This window comes from Oncorhynchus mykiss, chromosome 12, assembly GCF_057628025.1.
Source record: "Oncorhynchus mykiss isolate SJ-2025 chromosome 12, ASM5762802v1, whole genome shotgun sequence".
In the NCBI taxonomy this organism is placed as follows: domain Eukaryota; kingdom Metazoa; phylum Chordata; class Actinopteri; order Salmoniformes; family Salmonidae; genus Oncorhynchus; species Oncorhynchus mykiss.
Window position 1 is genome coordinate 76,800,752 of NC_143033.1, and position 20,529 is coordinate 76,821,280.

Here is a 20,529-nt window from a genome sequence, read left to right on the forward strand (position 1 = left end):
GAGACGAGAGATCCTACAGACGACTCAAATGAAGCAGACAAAAGATCTTGCATACCATACATTGGTGTACTTGGACTGGATCGAACACGTTAATATGTGGGGTCAAAATGATCACAAGAACGGTGAGCAAATATCCCAGAACCACACAGGGGGACCTAGTGAATGACCTGCAGAGAGCTGAGACCAAAGTAACACAGCCTACCATCAGTAACACACTACGCCGCCAGGGACTCAAATCCTGGAGTGGCCTAGCCAGTCTCCAGATCTCAACCCCATAGAAAATCTTTGGAGGGAGTTGAAAGTCTGTGTTGCCCAGCAACAGCCCCAAAACATCAGTGCTCTAGAGGAGATCTGCATGGAGGAATGGGCCAAAATACCAGCAACAGTGTGTGAAAACCTTGTGAAGACTTACAGAAAACATTTGGCCTCTGTCATTGCCAACAAAGGGTATTTAAAATTAATGAGATAAACTTTTGTTATTGACCAAATACTTATTTTCCACCATCATTTGCAAATAAATTAATTTAAAAAAATCCTACAATGTGATTTTCTGGATTTTTTTTCTCATTTTGTCTGTCATAGTTGAAGTGTATCTATGATGAAAATTACAGGCCTCTCATCTTTTTAAGTGGGAGAACTTGCACAATTGGTGACTGACTAAATACTTTTTGCCCCACTGTATGGCCAGAGGACAAGTGCACAAAATTACAGTGATATCATGCAGAGCGCTTCACCATTCTAATGTGCACATCCTGCAGAGCGGATTGGACTCTGCCAGCCAGGTCGGCTTCGCTCCTTTCCCTTCCTATACGGAAAAATACAAGGAAACCTGTTTCTCTGTGGACTGATAGATAAACTAGAAAATCTAAGCCTCTGACATGTGCATGGTGCTCGGTGACTGCACGGAGCTCATTGAAGCTCAATGTAGTCCTGCATCAATGACAGGTGATCAGGTCTTACAAAATTAGCTAGTCTCCTTACCAGTTGGGTCTTAATGATAATGAAGCTTGGCAAGCAAGGCTATAAAGTATCTAACTGAATGACAGTCCAAACCACTTAAATAAAAACTGTACAGTAAATTCATGGTCATTCTGGTTTTATGAATGTATGAAATTTCACATGGGAACTTGTGCTTATATAATGGTATTGCGAATGCACACATTTGCTTCATTATCAAAATTGAATACATTAACATGGACATGACTGGCATTATTGTAACAGCTCTAGCAAAAATCACTGGACATCAAGTGACTATCTAAAGCACATAGAGGATTAAAAAAAGACAGTAACACATACTTCTCTCACTTAAGTGAGAACTAAATAAATTAAACTCAGTCTTACCAACTCGAGTTTGTCCTGACATCTGATACATGATTATTTACTTGTAACATTTAAAATGGATATCCATTAAGGTTGTAGGACAAACAGGGTGATTAGAACATAAACATAAAGTAGGTCTCAGACATGGACGTAACCTTCATTGTGCTCAATATTAACATGTTAAAATACATTCAATTACAAAAACAACAAACTACTGACCCTGCAATTGCTGATGATTGCTGACGATTTTGATTTAAGTGACAAATGTTTACAGCTTTCCCAAAGTGTGACCTTCTCTACCCCTCAAGTTCGCTCCATAAATGTCAAATTCAGAGCCTTCCCGTAACCAAAGACGTTTTTATAAAATATGCAAGATGTACCGTGTCTGCAACTCATCTTTTCTCAATTGTTATAGGTTTCTGTTTTTAGATCAGGTTCAGTCCTGTGTGATGTGTCTATCTAGCACTTATCTAAATGCCTGTACATAGCTAGGTAAGTGAGTCTGGACAATATCTATAGCATAGGCGGCTGGTGGGAGGAACTATAGGAGGACAGGCTCATTGTAATGCCTGGAATGGAATTGTACCAAACAAATCAAACACATGGACAACGTGTTGGACTCCGTTCCATGGATTCCATTCCAGCCATTACAATGAGCCTGTCCTCTTACAGCTCCTCCCACCAGCCTCCTATGATATACAGTAAGTATAGTGAGTGTGAACAAGTGCTTTAGAAAGCAAGAGTAAAGTTAGGAGGGCTAAATGAAGCACGACACACTGAGCAAATGTTGGAGAAAGAACATAGGCTGCAACTACAACCATGAGGAGCTATGAGTTAATGTGTGCATAATATATATACACACACACACACGTCTGTCTGTTGGTGGTTAGCAGATACGCTTGTATGTGTAGATGTAGCCCTTGCAGTAGGGGCAGGTGTGTATCACATCCTTGAGATCATCGATCAGACAGGGAATCAAGCAGCAGCCCAGATCACACCTGTGGTAGAGGAGAGAAAAAAATGACAAAAACAAACCACCAGAGAATACAGACCAAAATCAATAGTCTTATTACAGTTAACCCCCCGCTTATTTCATTCTGTGGTGTTCGACCTGAAATCAAATATTTCCTGCCATAGTATATTATTCTGTGTTTATACCATGGTATTGTTGAATACTTGTTTCCTACTGGCTTGAATGTCATTCTAGAGCATGCATTATTTCCTTATAACACATGGTAGAATTCAATGGCTACTTCATTCTTACATGTTCTATGTTTGAGTTGCTTTTGAAAGCAAAAAAGTTTAATTGAAAACATTATTGGCATTGTTGCATTCGATTTTCATAACAGCAAGCAGGACTGGTGGTTTGGTTAGCTATACTTGCAAGTCTGTTTGGTTACCGAGGCAACTACCTTCGCTACAGTGTCTTCAGAAAGTATTCACAACCCTTGAGTTTTTCCAAATTTTGTTGTGTTACAGCCTGAATTTAAATTGGATTCAATTGAGATTTTGTCATCACTGGCCTACACACAATACCCCATAATGTCAAAGTGGAATTATGTTTGTTTTTTTACAAATTGAAAGATTGGACCTTTTTTCATCCTTCCAATTTTCACCTAAAATGACATACCCAAATCTAGTTGCCTGTAGCTCAGGACCTGAAGAAAGGATATACAGTGCCTTGCGAAAGTATTCGGCCCCCTTGAACTTTGCGACCTTTTGCCACATTTCATGCTTCAAACATAAAGATATAAAACTGTATTTTTTTTGTGAAGAATCAACAACAAGTGGGACACAATCATGAAGTGGAACGACATTTATTGGATATTTCAAACTTTTTTAACAAATCAAAAACTGAAAAATTGGGCGTGCAAAATTATTCAGCCCCTTTACTTTCAGTGCAGCAAACTCTCTCCAGAAGTTCAGTGAGGATCTCTGAATGATCCAATGTTGACCTAAATGACTAATGATGATAAATACAATCCACCTGTGTGTAATCAAGTCTCCGTATAAATGCACATGCACTGTGATAGTCTCAGAGGTCCGTTAAAAGCGCAGAGAGCATCATGAAGAACAAGAAACACACCAGGCAGGTCCGAGATACTGTTGTGAAGAAGTTTAAAGCCGGATTTGGATACAAAAAGATTTCCCAAGCGTTAAACATCCCAAGGAGCACTGTGCAAGCGATAATATTGAAATGGAAGGAGTATCAGACAACTGCAAATCTACCAAGACCTGGCCGTCCCTCTAAACTTTAAGCTCATACAAGGAGAAGACTGATCAGAGATGCAGCCAACAGGCCCATGATCACTCTGGATGAACTGCAGAGATCTACAGCTGAGGTGGGAGACTCTGTCCATAGGACAACAAGTATATTGCACAAATCTGGCCTTTATGGAAGAGTGGCAAGAAGAAAGCCATTTCTTAAAGATATCCATAAAAAGTGTCGTTTAAAGTTTGCCACAAGCCACCTGGGAGACACACCAAACATGTGGAAGAAGGTGCTCTGGTCAGATGAATCCAAAATTGAACTTTTTGGCAACAATGCAAAACGTTATGTTTGGCGTAAAAGCAACACAGCTCATCACCCTGAACACACCATACCCACTGTCAAACATGGTGGTGGCAGCATCATGGTTTGGGCCTGCTTTTCTTCAGCAGGGACAGGGAAGATGGTTCAAATTGATGGGAAGATGGATGGAGCCAAATACAGGACCATTCTGGAAGAAAACCTGATGGAGTCTGCAAAAGACCTGAGACTGGGACGGAGATTTGTCTTCCAACAAGACAATGATCCAAAACATAAAGCAAAATCTACAATGGAATGGTTCAAAAATAAACATACCCAGGTGTTAGAATGGCCAAGTCAAAGTCCAGACCTGAATCCAATCGAGAATCTGTGGAAAGAACTGAAAACTGCTGTTCACAAATGCTCTCCATCCAACCTCACTGAGCTCGAGCTGTTTTGCAAGGAGGAATGGGAAAAAATGTCAGTCTCTCGATGTGCAAAACTGAGAGACATACCCCAAGCGACTTACAGCTGTAATCGCAGCAAAAGGTGGCGCTACAAAGTATTAACTTAAGGGGGCTGAATAATTTTGCACGCCCAATTTTTTAGTTTTTGATTTGTTAAAAAAGTTTGAAATATCCAATAAATGTCGTTCCACTTCATGATTGTGTCCCACTTGTTGTTGATTCTTCACAAAAAAATACAGTTTTATATCTTTATGTTTGAAGCCTGAAATGTGGCAAAAGGTCGCAAAGTTCAAGGGGGCCGAATACTTTCGCAAGGCACTGTACATATTCTTGATACCATTTGCAAGGAAACACTTCGTTGCCGTGATAAGTGTTTTGTTGCCATGCACTCTCTGCAAACAATAGCATGGTATTTTAACTGTAATAGCTACTGTATATTTGGCAGTGCAGGAAAGTTGGCTATGTCCTGGAAAGTTGGCTGTTACGTCATTCTAGTCACATTAGCAACAACCGTCCCGGTTTAGGGACACCGATCCTGTGGAGGTTTTAATAAAAATGTAAAAGTTGAGTCAATAAATACTCAACCACTTTTTTCATTGGAAGACTAAATAAGTTCAAGAGTAAAATGTTGCTTAACAAATCACATAAAAAGTTGCATGGACTCACTGTGTGCAACTGTTTAACATGATTTTTGAATGACTACCTCATCTTTTGTACCCCCCACACACACAGTAGTGACCCGTCATTCAGAGCAGGTGGAGCAGAGTTGCTTTGACCCCCACATTTTTTAGCTAAAACCCCCTCCACCAAAAACAATTTTTTGGGGGTGCCTGTTTTTCATGTTATTTTGGCATTAATACGGGTCACATATCAGTTTGCAAACAATGTAAAAAAAAATATATATATAATTGAGTTAATAAAGACACATACGAATATGATCTCTTTTTTTTGCTTTCTTGCATAAGGCAGCTCCAAAATGCAGGTGTTTCAGCCTAGCTCAGTGCTTTCGGTGGTGGTGGGGCAAGCCAGCGCAAAATACGATGCGTAGGGGTTGGTAATGTTCTCTAGTTGCACCGTGATTGGCTCAGTGTTCTGTTAGAAGTGCCCATCCAAGAAAGCTCCAGTTCATTGGCCACATAAAATGACATCAAATCACGTTATATCTACAGTAGCTTTGATTGGACTGATCATGTCAGTATCATACTTTTCAAAATCTTTGCTAGTAATCATCATGAATCAAGTCAACGATTTACTGGCAAATCCTTTTCAATCCTTGTCATATGAAGATAAATAATAGATAAAACGTATCGGTGCTCATTGGCCATTGGACATAAACATTACACAACAAGTTGGAGATCGCAAATTCAACAATGAGTGGTTTGGAAGGAATCTGTGGCTAACTGCAAGTATTGCAATGCAATCACTAGTCTGCTATTCAATGGAATGGCTGTGTGGTCCCAAGTCTGTGTTTAAGGGTCTCTTTTCCAAGCTTAAAATTCTAAACATTCAACATTGACCATGCTGTCAATCCAGCGTGATTTCTGCCGCGCTAAAAACAACTTAACTTGGAACTGGGAAATCTGACTACAGTGAGTTCAAGACAACTAGGAACTCTAAAAAAACAGGCTCCTACTGTGAAAATACGTTTTAAACGGTCATCCAACTTGGAATTGTAAGTCAGAAACTCAGGCCTCTTTCTAGAACTACGATCTGAAGATCACTGACGTAATCGTGATTCGACCTGTTTTTTTCCCCAAATTCACAGTTGTCTGGAAGCAACATAAATCCAGAGAATGCCCAACTTTGATGACAAAATTTGCCCACAATGGACCGCTGCGCCACCTTCCTGTTCAAATGAGCACAGCACAACAAGGGGAGTCCAAAAATGTCTTGTATGCGGCTGCATAAATGATGTAATATTCCAGGGAGATATGTATACAGTAGCTAAGAAAGTAATACTAAGTGTATGTTGTGTAGTAGCTTGGGTAGTAGCCCATGTGACTCACCCTAATAATTTGGTCTAGTTCACCTACTGCCCCGACTTTGTGGTGCACATGAAGACTATAACCTGTTTTAGAGAAATGTAATCATTGAATATTGTAAGACCTTTCATTGTCTGCTCATGTGCCCTTTATTTATCCTACGGTTCTGACTTAGTGTACAGAGAGAACACTGTAAGAACGGCCCATGTTTGAATTCTGCCGCTGTACATTTCAAAAGTGCCGAACAAATAGTTATACAGACTACGTCCGTCCTAGCTCGCTCATTAATGTCTTAATCAAAATGACGGATTGCCTCTTTTCAGCTTGTTGTCCCCTTATGCTACAGTTTGTACATCTCAATTATCAGTAGAAACCACATTTGTTTAAGCAAGTCAGCCATAACAGCTGTTTTTTTTAAAGGCAGACAAGGCTCCACTGATAGCCAGGTGTAGCATTGGTAAGGTGTTGGAACTCTGCTGATATGACAGCTTTATGTAGGCCCTAACGGTTTGTGGGCACCGTTTGTCACCGTTATAATGCAATTAATTTATTGTTTAGTGTTGTGGCTTTGCTGGCATGCACACCCCCCACAAAAAAAAAAAATTGTCCCACCAAGTAGCCACTGCCCACACATACAGATAATTGTATGGTCCCTCAGTCGGGCAGTGAATTTCAAACACAGGTTCAACAACAAAGACCAGGGAGGTTCTCCAATGCCTCATAAAGAAGGGCACCTATTGGTAGATGGGTAAAAAAGAAGCAGACATTAAATATTCCTTTGAGCATGGTGAAGTTATTAATTGCACTTTGGATGGTGTATCAATACACCCAGTCACTATAAAGATACAGGCGTCCTTCCTAACTCAGTTGCCGGAGAGGAAGGAAACCGCTCAGGGATTTTACCATGAAGCGAATGGTGACATTAAAACAGTTACAGAATTTAATGGTTGTGAGGATGGATCAACAACATTGTAGTTACTCCACAATACTGACCTAATTGACACAGTGAAAAAGAAGAAGCCTGTACAGAATAAAAATACTCCAAAACATGCATACTGTTTGCAACAAGGCACTAAAGTTATACTGCAAAAATGTTGCAGTATAACTTGAACACAAAGTGTTATGTTTGGGGCAAATCCAATACAACACATTGCAGAGTACCACTCTCCATATTTTCAAGCATATGAATGTTATGGGTATTCATGTTATGGGTATTCTTGTAATCATGAAGGACTGGGGAGTTTTTCAGGATAAAAAAATAAACAGAATGGAGCTAAGCACTGGCAAAATCCTAGAGGAAAACCTGGTTCAGTCTGCTTTCCACCAGACAGTGGAGAGAATTTTTTAATAAATTGGCCAAATGTTGCACAATCCAGGTGTGGAAAGCTCTTAGAGACTTACCCAGAAAAGATGCACAGCTGTAATCGCTGCTTCTACAAAGTATTGACTCAGTGGTGTGATTACTCATGCAAATTAAATATTTCTGTATTTTTTTATTTAATGTTTTATTTCACCTTTATTTAACCAGGTAGGCAAGTTGAGAACAAGTTCTCATTTACAATTGCGACCTGGCCAAGATAAAGCAAAGCAGTTCGACACATACAACGACACAGAGTTACACATGGAGTAAAACAAACATACAGTCAATAATACAGTATAAACAAGTCTATATACGATGTGAGCAAATGAGGCCATGGTGGCAAAGTAAATACAATATAGCAAGTAAAACACTGGAATGGTAGATTTGCAATGGAAGAATGTGCAAAGTACAAATAAAAATAATGGGGTGCAAAGGAGAAAAATAAATAAATAAATAAATAAAATACAGTAGGGAAAGAGGTAGTTGTTTGGGCTAAATTATAGGTGGGCTATGTACAGGTGCAGTAATCTGTGAGCTGCTCTGACAGTTGGTGCTTAAAGCTAGTGAGGGAGATAAGTGTTTCCAGTTTCAGAGATTTTTGTAGTTCGTTCCAGTCATTGGCAGCAGAGAACTGGAAGGAGAGGTGGCTAAAGAAAGAATTGGTCTTGGGGGTGACTAGAGAGATATACCTGCTGGAGGGTGTGCTACAGGTGGGAGATGCTATGGTGACCAGCGAGCTGAGATAAGGGGGGACTTTACCTAGCAGGGTCTTGTAGATGACATGGAGCCAGTGGGTTTGGCGACGAGTATGAAGAGAGGGCCAGCCAACGAGAGCGTACAAGTCGCAATGGTGGGTAGTATATGGGGCTTTGGTGACAAAACGGATTGCACTCTGATAGACTGCATCCAATTTGTTGAGTAGGGTATTGGAGGCTATTTTGTATATGACATCGCCAAAGTCGAGGATTGGTAGGATGGTCAGTTTTACAAGGGTATGTTTGGCAGCATGAGTGAAGGATGCTTTGTTGCGAAATAGGAAGCCAATTCTAGATTTAACTTTGGATTGGAGATGTTTGATATGGGTCTGGAAGGAGAGTTTACAGTCTAACCAGACACCTAAGTATTTGTAGTTGTCCACGTATTCTAAGTCAGAGCCGTCCAGAGTAGTGATGTTGGACAGGCGGGTAGGTGCAGGTAGTGATCGGTTGAAGAGCATGCATTTAGTTTTACTTGTATTTAAGAGCAATTGGAGGCCACGGAAGGAGAGTTGTATGGCATTGAAGCTTGCCTGGAGGGTTGTTAACACAGTGTCCAAAGAAGGGCCAGAAGTATCCAGAATGGTGTCGTCTGCGTAGAGGTGGATCAGAGACTCACCAGCAGCAAGAGCGACCTCATTGATGTATACAGAGAAGAGAGTCGGTCCAAGAATTGAACCCTGTGGCACCCCCATAGAGACTGCCAGAGGTCCGGACAGCAGACCCTCCGATTTTACACAGAACTTTAATTAAATTTTTAATACATTTGCTAACATTTCTAAAAACATGTGTTCACTTTGTCATTATGTGTAGATGGGTGAGAATAAAACATAACATTAAATACATTTTCAATTCAGGCTGTAACAACAAAATATTGAATAAGTCGAGGGGTATGAATACTTTCTGAAGGCACTGTATCTAGTAAACATGTTAGCTACTTCAGTGGATGTGGAACACATTCCTACCTGCAAATGAACACATTTCTAGCAGCAAATGTGTTCAATTATAGCCATGGTGTGAAAGAGATAATCAACTCGGGGCCTTATGCGTTCTCTGGAAAAGAATGCAACTAAACATATTGTGGAACACACCTTCCACGTCGTTTATTATTTACCATAGAACGCATAGCCACTCGTTGGTTATCCCTTACATAACCTCTATACAATATAGTACACCAACTCTTCCTCTTACCCAACAAAGAAGCAGAAGAGGCAGAAGACAGCGTTCATGAGGCCCACGCTGTGGTTGATGCGGGTGATGATGGGCTGCTGGCAGTGGTGACACACTGTCTGTACGGGTGCTGTCTGGAATATCTCCCCCTGTAGCACGGTCACTGTGGTAGCTGTCCCAGGGGGTGCCGGCACCATGTGAGCCGTCTGACCTGCCACAGGCCCAAATTGAATGGGCCCCGGGCCAAACTGCCCCGGGCCAAACTGCCCTGGGCCAAAGTGACCTGGCGGAGGGTAGAAGCCACCTGTAGGGTAAAAACACAAGGAGGCATGTGGTGTTTATATTTTGTATACAGGTCCTATGCCAAATGACATGTGTATGCATTTAGAGTCGCTCATCTTATTTTCATTCCCTCTGTAGACCAGTGTATGCCTACCATGTGGTATGGGCATGGCCCCATCTCCTGGGACGTGTGGTGGCAAGAAGCCTGGCTGTAGCGTGGCCTCGTAGGGTGGAGGGCCATAGTCTGGAGGCAGGGGGTGCCCCTGAGGAGGCCCCGTCGTTACAGGGGCCGCCGAGTCTGGGAGAGAAAAAACAGACAAACAAGAAGCATTTATTAGTGAGCTTTCACAGCAATGATTGATTGAAGAAACATGACTTATGTTGGGCTCAAATCAAGTAAGGCATTGGCCCATTATTGAGAACATGCATCATCATCTGTTGCTGACGCGAGAATAGCTGCACTAGTGTTTTTTCATAGCTTTACAATTCTCAAGGATTTGTTACGTAGTTTGTAACAAACACACTTTGTTGATCACATTCCTTTGACTGATCAAAACAGTATTTTATTGTAAGGAAACCTGGGGTGGAAGGGGAGCCAGACAAATCAAGATTTGTTCACAGACAGGGCCTACTTTCAAGGTTTAACTGATGATGTTTCTCCAGGCCTTCCTCTAACCAGCCACACAAGAGCTGTTATGGGAGGCATTTATGCAAATTCACACCAGTTTCCCTACAGCTAGTCAGCTACAGTGCAAATACTAAATCAGCAGCCCAGTCAAAGAAACCAGATGGTATTTTGAAGTTCACAGGTAATCAAAAGGCACTTGCACATCTGAGCAAACTTATTGCAGGTGCATGGCAAAGCTGAACTTCATGAATGAAAAAGAAAACCGCACACTGCTCTTGATAGTGTCACTGATCTTTCATAAGCTTACGTATCGGCCTCACGGCCTTCGTCAGAGCTCTGATGAAGTTCACAGGTAAGCCTGTGTGTGGTTCCTACCCTGGACTTCTGTCCTTTGGTAAAATAATCTCTTAAAATGTCTCTTTTTGTAGTCTTGTCCCAAACTAAATGTTTTTTTCCTCCACATCATACACAATAAGAGACAGTTATAGAATAATTGTACCCGGAGCGGCTGGCTGTCCATTCTTCTCCTCGATAAGAGGGGCGCTGGGAGCTCCGGGGTAGGGAGGAGGTGGGTCGCTGGACATGCTGGCTGGACCTTTGGATGGGGGGGCCTGGGGTAGAAGCTCCACTCACCACTGGCCTTGAACTGACTCAGCCACTCTGTGAGAAGAACACGCACACAGGCCTATCAGTTCACTGACAGTCAGTTCAATACCCACACACTGCAACATGATACAGCAGCTGTCTCGCACTTCAGCTACTGATGCATTCAAGTAAATTAATTTATTTGTCATTTTGTCTCAGTATTGACTCGTCTAGGAAGACCCTAGATCTTTTCAATCAAGTGAATTGGTATGATAAATATGATGGGTGCAGACAACATTCAACAGTATAGCTGGATAACGCTGGGTTTAGGCTAGGGCTAGGCTACTGCCTCTGAGGCCTCTAGAATATTACATTTACAGGGATTTAAGACAAAAACAACAGGCAAATGCTTTCAATCCACTCTTTACCTAAACGTGTGTTAGGATAATAAACATTAGTAATGTTTAACATCTAACACACTCACGACAGTAAACATTAGGGAGTTTAGCAATGAGTTGGCAGTCTGACATTAAACAGAAATGACCTCTTAAAGCCACTAATATATACATAAAAACAAAACCTATGGCAGCAGGGTGAAGAGAAGGGACATTAGTCATGATTACCTGCTGATGACAGTGGGGAGTCTCCACCTACAGAGCCTGCTCTTCTGTCAGGTCCAACAGCCTTCAAGAAAAAGGGAAAAGAAAATATGCCAAAAGTTTCTTGCATGTGGTCCTATTTGGAAATTGCAATTGCTATTGCTATTTTCTCAGGCGAATGAAAAACACTAACAGTGTGCAGCCATTAACAAGTGCTAGGTTAATTATAGACAACTTGCTTCCCTCAAACATTGGTACATTGACATTTAGTCTCCAACATCATATCTATAAGATACTAACACATGCATGCCCTTTAATCAAAGTCGACTGCATTATGGCATTTCTATGGCTTCAATTCATTCACCTGACAACACAAGCGCTTACCCAAGCTAATCTCAGTAGCCTTTAAATAAAACAAGCACATTGCCTCAAAAATGGAGCAGCAAAGCTGTCTGGTGTAACCAACTTATTAGCCTATGCCAATGAGAAATGTAACTCTATAGTCCTCCTTACTACAATTCACTTTAGCATAAAGGAGATTGACTGGCCAAATGCCACAAAGGGAGCTGATATTATTGGAACAGTTAAGAACTAAGAACCTTTACCAACAATGCAGTTAAGAAAATACAATACAAAAAAAAGAGTAACAAATACTTAAAGAGAAGCAGTAAATAACAATAGTGGGGCTATATACAGGGGGTAGCTGTACAGAGTCAATGTGCGGGGGCAATGCAAATAGTCTGGGTAGCCATTTGATTAGCTGTTCAAGAGTCTTATGGCTTGGGGGTAGAAGCTGTTTAGAAGCCTCTTGGACCTAGGCTTGGCGCTCCGGTACCGCTTGCCGTGTGGTAGAAGAGAGAACAATCTATGACTAGGGTGGCTGGAGTCTGACATTTTTTATATACTTTCGTCTGACACTACCTGGTATAGAGGTCCTGGATGGCCCCGGTGATGTACAGGGCCGTACGTACTACCCTCTGTAGTGCCTTGCAGTTGGAGGCCAAGCAGATTCCATACCAGGCAGTGATGCAACCCATCAGGATGCTCTTGATGGTGAATCTGTAAAACCTTTTAATGATCTGAGGACCCATGACAAATCTTTTCATTCTCCTGGGGGGGGGGGGGGATAGATTTTGTCATGCCCTCTTCACGACTGTCTTGGTGTGCTTGGACCATGTTAGTGTGTTGCTGATGTGGACGCCAAAGAACTTGAAGCTCTCAATCTGCTCCACTACAGCCCCGTCGATGAGAATGGGGCGTGCTCGGTCCTCCTTTTCCTGTAGTCTACAATCATCTCCTTTGTCTTGATCATCTTGAAGAAGAGGTTGTTGTCATTGAGCCACACGCCCAGGTCTCTGGTCTCCTCTCTATAGGATCTCTCATTGTTGTCGGTGATCAGGCCAACCACTGTTGTGTCATTAGCAAACTTAAATTATGGTGTTGGAGTCGTGCCTGGCCGTGCAGTCAAAAGTGAACAGGGAGTACAGGAGGGGACTGAGCACGCACCCCTGAGGGGCCAACGTGTTGAGGATCAGCGTGGCAGATGTGTTGTTACCTACCCTTACCACCTTGGGGTGGCCCATCAGGAGGTCCAGGATCCAGTTGCAGAGGGAAGTGTTTAGTCCAAGGGTCCTTAGCTTAGTGATGAGCTTTGAGGGCACTATGGTGTTGAACGCTGAGCTGTAGTCAATAAATAGCATTCACACATGGGTGTTCCTTTTGTGCAGGTGTTAAAGGCACAGTGTGGCGTGCAACAGAGAGGGCATCATCTGTGGATATGTTGGTGCGGTATGCAAATTGGAGTGGGTCTAGGGTTTTGGGATAATGGTGTTGATGTGAGCCATGACCAGCCTTTCAAAGCATTTCATGGCTACAGACGTGAGTGCTACAAGTCAGTAGTCATTTAGGCAGGTTACCTTAGTGTTCTTGGACACAGTGACTATGGTGGTCTGCTTGAAACATGTTGGTATTACAGACTCATATGTCATCTCAGCAATGCAGTGCAATTAACACCGCTACAGAGTAGTCTAACACTTTCCCTAACAGACTCTACAACAACATAAACCTCACCTGACTACTACACGTGTCTGAAAACAAACACAGCCTAGCCTAGGGAGCCTAGGGAGCAGCTATGCCACCAGCTGTCCAGACCTGCCATCCATACTTCGGCCTACTAGGCTTCACTTTCCCAGGTCAGCTGACCATGCCTGTGAGAGATCACCATGCATGTCAGGGTGTCTCTAATTTGAACATAAAATGATTAGGACGCTGGCCCGCCTGCTCCAAAACAAAGTCAGAATGCCAGACAGCGCAATAAAAATAAGCCTGTCAAATAACTGGGTAATCTAAGGCAGTGATAAGGCAGAGGAGAGCTATCCAACCAGTTAGTGAGTGTGATGTGAACACTGATTAAGCTGGGGAAATGACAGGAATGTCCAGGGTACGATAGAAATAAAACTGTACAAATGCATGGCATCTGAATGTAGGCCACAGTTCTATAAGAGCTAGGCTAAGTTAATACCCGTATTTTGCCCAAGTCAACCTAGAGGATGCCATGAATTTGCACTTCCTTTACAGTTTAATCAAACAGAACAAGCATTAAGGCCTCGTATAATAGAACAGCATCAGAAATTCAGAATCAGAGTACAGAACATGGTTTATGGGACATTCATTATGTCTGGATGAGTTTGATTTGATCACAAACAGTTGAAGCAGGCCTTAATTTGTTCCAACAAAGTAATTGAGGATCAATGGATGGTGATGTTACAAAAAAAGTGTAATTGTCAATGTATGTATATGAATGAGCCATCATCATTTTCAATCATTTATCTCTAGTGAGAGGCAACTTTCTAGAAAGCTTCATCCATCATTTTCCGGAATCCTCTTGCTACAGTAACGTTATTTACGTAGATGATCTGCTCAACCCACCAGACCAACACTCTTTACGTAATGTAGCTAGCTATCTAGACATTGACACAGTTTATATCAAACATAAATTGCTATCTTAGCTAGCTAGCTCGTCGTTACTGCATTTAGGACATGTTGACGAGAGAGAAGCCTCGATTTGACTGGATGTTTACATCAGCTAGCTAGCGTTATACAACTGTCTGCCTAGTTGGTGTAGTTGCTAATGTAGCTAGTTCAACTAGCTAGTTAGGTATCTAGCTAGCTATTATTTTCATCGGTGAAAATGGAACACATTTCAAAATAACAGTCAAGTAACATGTAACGTTAGCTAGTTCACATTGAGTAACATCAGTTTAAAACTAAACGGTGAATAATGTTAGCTAGCTACGTTACGTTAGCTAGCTGATAGCCTCTCAAATATTGTTTCCGAGTTATCTCCACACGGAATTTACCTGATGTGTTGTCTCTTCCACACAATTTGAATTGGGTGATGAGGATAGCTATATCCCAAGCCTGTTCGTAGGGAAGACAAATTATGGCAACCGTTAGCTAGTCTGTTTATCATGAATCTACTCAACATCCGCCTCTTGTGGTGCTTCCAAGACAACTGGGAACTCGGCGAAAAAAACGAGGTCAAATCACGACATCGGTGAGCTTCAGGTCAGAGCTCAAAAAAGATGCAGCGTTAAAAAGAAATCAGTTCAATTCAAATGGGCTTTATTGACATGGGAAATAGGTGTTTACATTGCCAAAGCAAGTGAAATAGTATTCACAATGTTGTTTGTGATCCACTGGTTGCCCTTTTCACATGGCAACGGCCACAAATCCTGCTGCTTTGATTGCACACTGCTGTATTTCGCCTAACAGATATGGGAGTTTATCAATGCTTGATTTGTTTTAGAATTCTTTGTGGTTCTATGGGAAATATGTATCTAATGTGGTCATACATTTGGCAGGAGGTTAGGAAGTGCAGCTCAGTTTCCACCATTTTATTTGTGGGCACACAGCTGGTCTTCTCTCAAGATCAAAGTCTGCTATGGCAGCCTCTCTCAGTAGCAAGGCTATGTTCCCTGAGTCTGTACATAGTCAAGGTTTTTATTAATTTTGGGTCAGTCACAGTGGTAGAGTATTCTGCCACTGTGTACTCTCTGTTTAGGGACAGATAGTGTTCCAATTTGCTCCATTTTTTTTTATTGATTCTTTCCAGTGTGTCAAATAGTTATCTTTTTGCTTTCTCATAATTTGTTTGGGTCAAATTGTGTTGCTGTCCTGGGGGTCTGTTTGTGAACAGAGCCGCAGAACCAGCTGACTGAGGGGACTCTTCTGTAGGTGTTTCACCTATCTTTGTGATTGTCTCCACCCCCTCCAGGTGTCACCCATCTTCCCCATTAGCCCCTGTGTATTTATACCTGTGTTCTCTGTTTCTAGTTTGTTTTTGTTTTGTCAAGCCTACCAGTGGTTTTCCCCTCTGCTCCTGTCTCTCGATTGTTCCTGTTTCCTAGTTTTCCCTGTGTTGACCATTCTGCCTGCTGTCCTGTACCTTTGCCCCACCTTTCTGGATTACTGACATCTCCTTGCTCTTGACTTGCCTTTTTCCTGCCTCTGTTTGATTATAAACTGCTGTTACTTTGACATTGTCTTGCATCTAGGTCTTACCTGAAACATGATAGTAGGTTTATCTCTCTCTCTGTCGATGAGGGCTTTGTGGTGGAATGTGTGGGTATCACTTCCTTGTAGATGGTTGTAGAATTTAACAGCTCTTTTCTGGATTTTGATAAATAGCAGGTATAGTCCTAATTCTGCTCTACATGCGTTGTTTGTAGTTTTGTGTTGTACACCAGCTATATTTTTGCAGATTATCATTTGGGGAATTCTTGGTTGGTGAGTGGAACCCAGACCTCACAACCATAGTGTGCAATTGGTTCTATAACTGATTGAAGTATTTTTGTTGCCAGATCCTAATTGTGATGTTGAGTTTTAAGTTCCTTTTGATGGGGTAGAAGGCCCTCCCCTCCTTGCCTTCTCTTAGATTGTTCACAGCCTTGTGGAAGTTACCTGAGGCTTTGCTGTTTAGGCTGAGGTATAGTTTGTGTGCTCTGGGGCAGTGGTTTCCAACCTTTTCAGTTATTGTACCACCAACTGAATTTTGCTCTGCCTGGAGTACCCCCTCAGGTCCTAGTATCCCTGGTGGGGAACTACTGCTCTAGGGCAATGGTGTCTAGATAGAATTTATATTTGTTATCCTGGCTACTGGACCATTTTTGGAACCCCATTATTTTTGCCTTCATTTTGACTTCATTATTTGACCCACTTTTCTTTTTTTGTCTTGAAGTCGGAGGTTTCGGAGTTCCCAATTGTTTTCAATGCGGCATTCGAGGGATTTGACTTAACGGTGCATAGCGAGAGATATTGGAACTGGAAACTTGGAAATCTTCGACTTCGGGCTTCAATGTGTTCAAGACTGAACTCCGACTGGGAAAATCGTCCAACTCGGAATTCGAAGTCTGAAACTCGGACATCTTTCTTGAGCGCCGAATTGAAATTCACCGAGTTTTTTCCTGTTTTATACACATTGTTGCACTTTTTGGAAGTGTTACATTTGTAGACACCTATGATACCTTATTGAGTAATGAAGATGATAAATTAAGCTTTTCTTTAATAGACTAATTGCCTAATATTAAATGTATTATGGATATGTCAACATTGGCAGTAACATAATGTTGAAGTTATTCTATTTGATGTAAAAACATTTTGAACATAGGATATTTACTGTGTGTGTGTGTGTGTGTGTTAGATGGGGGCTCTTGGATAGCTTATATTGTTCAGCTGTTAAGTAACCTGTAAATTTAGGGCAGAGGCTCTTCTAGGCTTGATGTGCATTCCCCGTAATACACTCGTGGACCGGTTGTACTGTAAATGAAGCATCCTCCAATCAGGCTGCAAAGGCATACTTTTCCTCCTTAACTAGCTACATTGACAAGAAGGCAGGAAAAAAACAACATTTTTGTATTTTCTGACACCAGTGGCTGAATGCGTTGTGCAACATCCTAAATTACCCAAAAATAAAACCAGTGAGTGTGACGTGAACACTGATTTGGTTGGGGTTACAGTTACAGGACTTTCTAGGGTAGGAAAAAATAAGAATATACAAATGCATGGCATCTGAATGAATGGCACAGTTCTATAAGAGCTAGGCTAAGTTTTCCGTATTTGGCTTAAGGCAACCTAGATGAGGTCATGAGTCTGCACTTACTTTACAGTTTAATCAAACGGAACATGCGTTTAGGCCTCATGCATTGATGGAACCGCTTTAGAATCAGAGAACAGAACACTTAGGCTTGATGGACACCCAGAGAAGCTTCAGTCATTCACTTCATTATGTCTGGATGAGTTTGATTTGATCACAAACAGTTGCTATAACTTTACCTTGATGTCCAATTAGTGAGCAACAAAGTAATTGAGGATCAAGGTTGACACCATTTTCCACCACCATTTTTGTATTTTCTGACCATTTAGGATGTTGGACACCTGTGGTGGAAAATGGTGTTTCATAAAGAATGTATGCATAATTTCCCTGTTTTTCTGCCTTTTCCCGCTCCACTTTCACTCCAATAACACATTGCATCGTTTAGTGATAGTTCACACTTAAACACTATGGCAAAATATTCACATTACATGTCTCACATTCAGTATGTTCGCATATAGGCCTATCCTCTTCAGACCTTATATTGATTGACCTTATGTTCTGGGGAGTTTGAAGTATCAAACAGATGACAGCGTACATGATGTTGATACTCCTGTGATACAGGCCGATCCACCAGCCAGAGCATGTAGGGATGCCTCCTGCTGGCTGGCATTTGAAAACCACTTGGGGACCTAGGTCCTTGCCCAATTCTGTTTCTCCCCTTTTCCACGTGGGCACTCGCAACACAGGCTGTTCTCTGATATGAAAATCAGCATGTGGAACTTGATTTTCTGAGGGTGATCATTGTACGTGTGTTCCATGCATATTTCTGATCTTTATCATTTGATCCCTGGGCTTTCTCCCATACAAACACACTGAAAGTTGACATAGGCCCCTGCGCTGTGGCAATGATACAAACACAATCAGCCTGAAACTAAATACACACAAGAGAAAAGGTATTTGAGTTATACCGAGGACTGCCTGGGTCTTTCCAAGAATAGAGTGCCTTTTTGCATCACTTCGATATTATTATTTAACTAGGCAAGTCAGTTAAGAATTAATTCTTATTTACAATTACGGCCTACACTGGGCAAACCCAGACAATGCTGGGTTTGTGCACCCTATGGGTCTCCCAATCACGGCTGGTTGTGATACAGCCTGGATTCAAACCAGGGTGTCTGTAGTGACACCTCTAGCACTGAGATGCAGTGCCTTAGATCGCTGCGCCACTCAGGAGCCCCAAAATTAAGTAGAAATTGTGCACCAATATTGAATTATTAAAGCCTGTAATATTTAAGGACATGCCCTTCAATATAAACCCAATAGAACATTTAATAAGATTGTTTTATATATATATGTATATGTGTGTGTAAGACTGGCTAAAGTGCCAGAAATCTGCATTTTGACATGTCCTATGGCAGGTTATACTGAGTTCTAGGATGATTTTAACCCACTTAATCCCCACATTTTCCAAAGTTTCCACCATCATTTTAAAGCCCTAGTCATTCTGTTATTTATTTCATGTGATTAATGATTCATTTATGTTTGTCCCTCATTTTAAATTCAAGCCTGTTTTTTATTTATTTAACGGAACTCTTGTTTTAATGTGGTTAAACCATTCCTTTTGAAATACTTTTTTCCAAAGAAACATTGAGCATCTAATAGTCAAATCATAATGTAAAAAGCAGGTGAGCCTGTTATACTATATATTTTTTCCATTTTATGGTGTTATGTGTTGGACAACCTGAGTGCGTCGACTCGAGTATATCTTGTCAATCCTGTTATCCATAGAAAAATAGGCTAGACAAGCTTCCATTTGCTCTGTCTGCCACAAGGGGAGTTATGGCTGATTTTAAATATGAAATTGTTAACCCTGTTATGATCAACCCTGTTACTTAAATTTGCACTTGCTATAGTTTAACCAAATTGAACAACCCTAAAGGCACTCTATTGGTGGATTGACCCGCCGATTACATTTCGTGTTTGCTTTTGCACTCACATAGACACTCTCCCCCGGTCCTCCACACATTGCTGGCCAGTAACTGAACTTACAAATTGCTCCTGTAAGGAAAGGCTTATTGTATGTTTTATTATAGGGTATGTCAGAAGTCTGTTGATACTGGTCAGGATATTTTCATGAATAAACTGAACTCTTTCCTTGCAGAGTTCTAAATATAACTGTTGAATGGTCTGGAAAAGAGAGGCCAGTTGATTTGGCTTCACACCAGTCAAATCACATATTGAGCAAAACGTCATCTTTGTCAGGAAATCGTGTCTGCTTCTGGCCTGTTTGTACTGCAGTAGCTAGCTTGCTAAATCGTCCCTTTCCTAATCCATGGATGTGGATTTGGACTTGTGGTTTTCGCTTAATTCTCTGATTATGATGGTTATTCTGATCAAACCATAAATTCATATGTTGTACCACTGGTGATTGAAGTTCAATATGTAGACTCATGTTAACTAGCTAGCTAACTTAGCTGGTTTATAGAGCCCTACAGTGGAGGTGTCATAAAACCTAGCGGTCAAACAGGGAAATGGTTCCAATCGTTTTTCCACCATACATTTTTCCCATGGGGGATTTTAGAAACACGTAAAATTCCTTGTTAACAAACTATAGTTTTGGCAAGTCGGTTAGGATATCTACTTTGTGCATGACACAAGTAATTTTTCCAACAATTGTTTACAGACAGATTATTTCACTTATAATTCACTGTATCACAATTCCAGTGGGTCAGAAGTGTACATACACTAAGTTGACTGTGCCTTTAAACAGCTTGGAAA

At 41.4% G+C, this 20,529-nt stretch overlaps 1 protein-coding gene across 1 annotated transcript; it reads right to left on the reverse strand.

Moving 5' to 3' along the window:
• Positions 1-1,079: 1,079 nt before the first annotated feature.
• Positions 1,080-15,405, reverse strand: LOC110538460 (cell death-inducing p53-target protein 1). The gene is made up of 6 exons (XM_021625293.3): positions 15,017-15,405; positions 11,682-11,742; positions 10,973-11,133; positions 10,000-10,143; positions 9,585-9,867; positions 1,080-2,318 (listed from the first exon to the last, which is right to left on the reverse strand). The coding sequence occupies exons 3-6, from the start codon at positions 11,055-11,057 to the stop codon at positions 2,207-2,209; spliced, it is 624 nt and encodes a 207-aa protein (XP_021480968.2). The 5' UTR covers positions 11,058-11,133; positions 11,682-11,742; positions 15,017-15,405; the 3' UTR covers positions 1,080-2,206.
• Positions 15,406-20,529: the final 5,124 nt, after the last annotated feature.

Coding starts and splice junctions, on each gene's coding strand:
- LOC110538460 (XM_021625293.3), bottom strand. CDS start 11,057: ATGTCCAGCGACCCACCTCCTCCCTACCCCGGAGCTCCCAGCGCCCCT. Junction 10,144..10,972: donor TGGACAGCCAGCCGCTCCGG/GTACAATTATTC, acceptor TTTCTCTCCCAG/ACTCGGCGGCCCCTGTAACG. Junction 2,319..9,584: donor CTCTTCTGCTTCTTTGTTGG/GTAAGAGGAAGA, acceptor CCTCTACCACAG/GTGTGATCTGGGCTGCTGCT.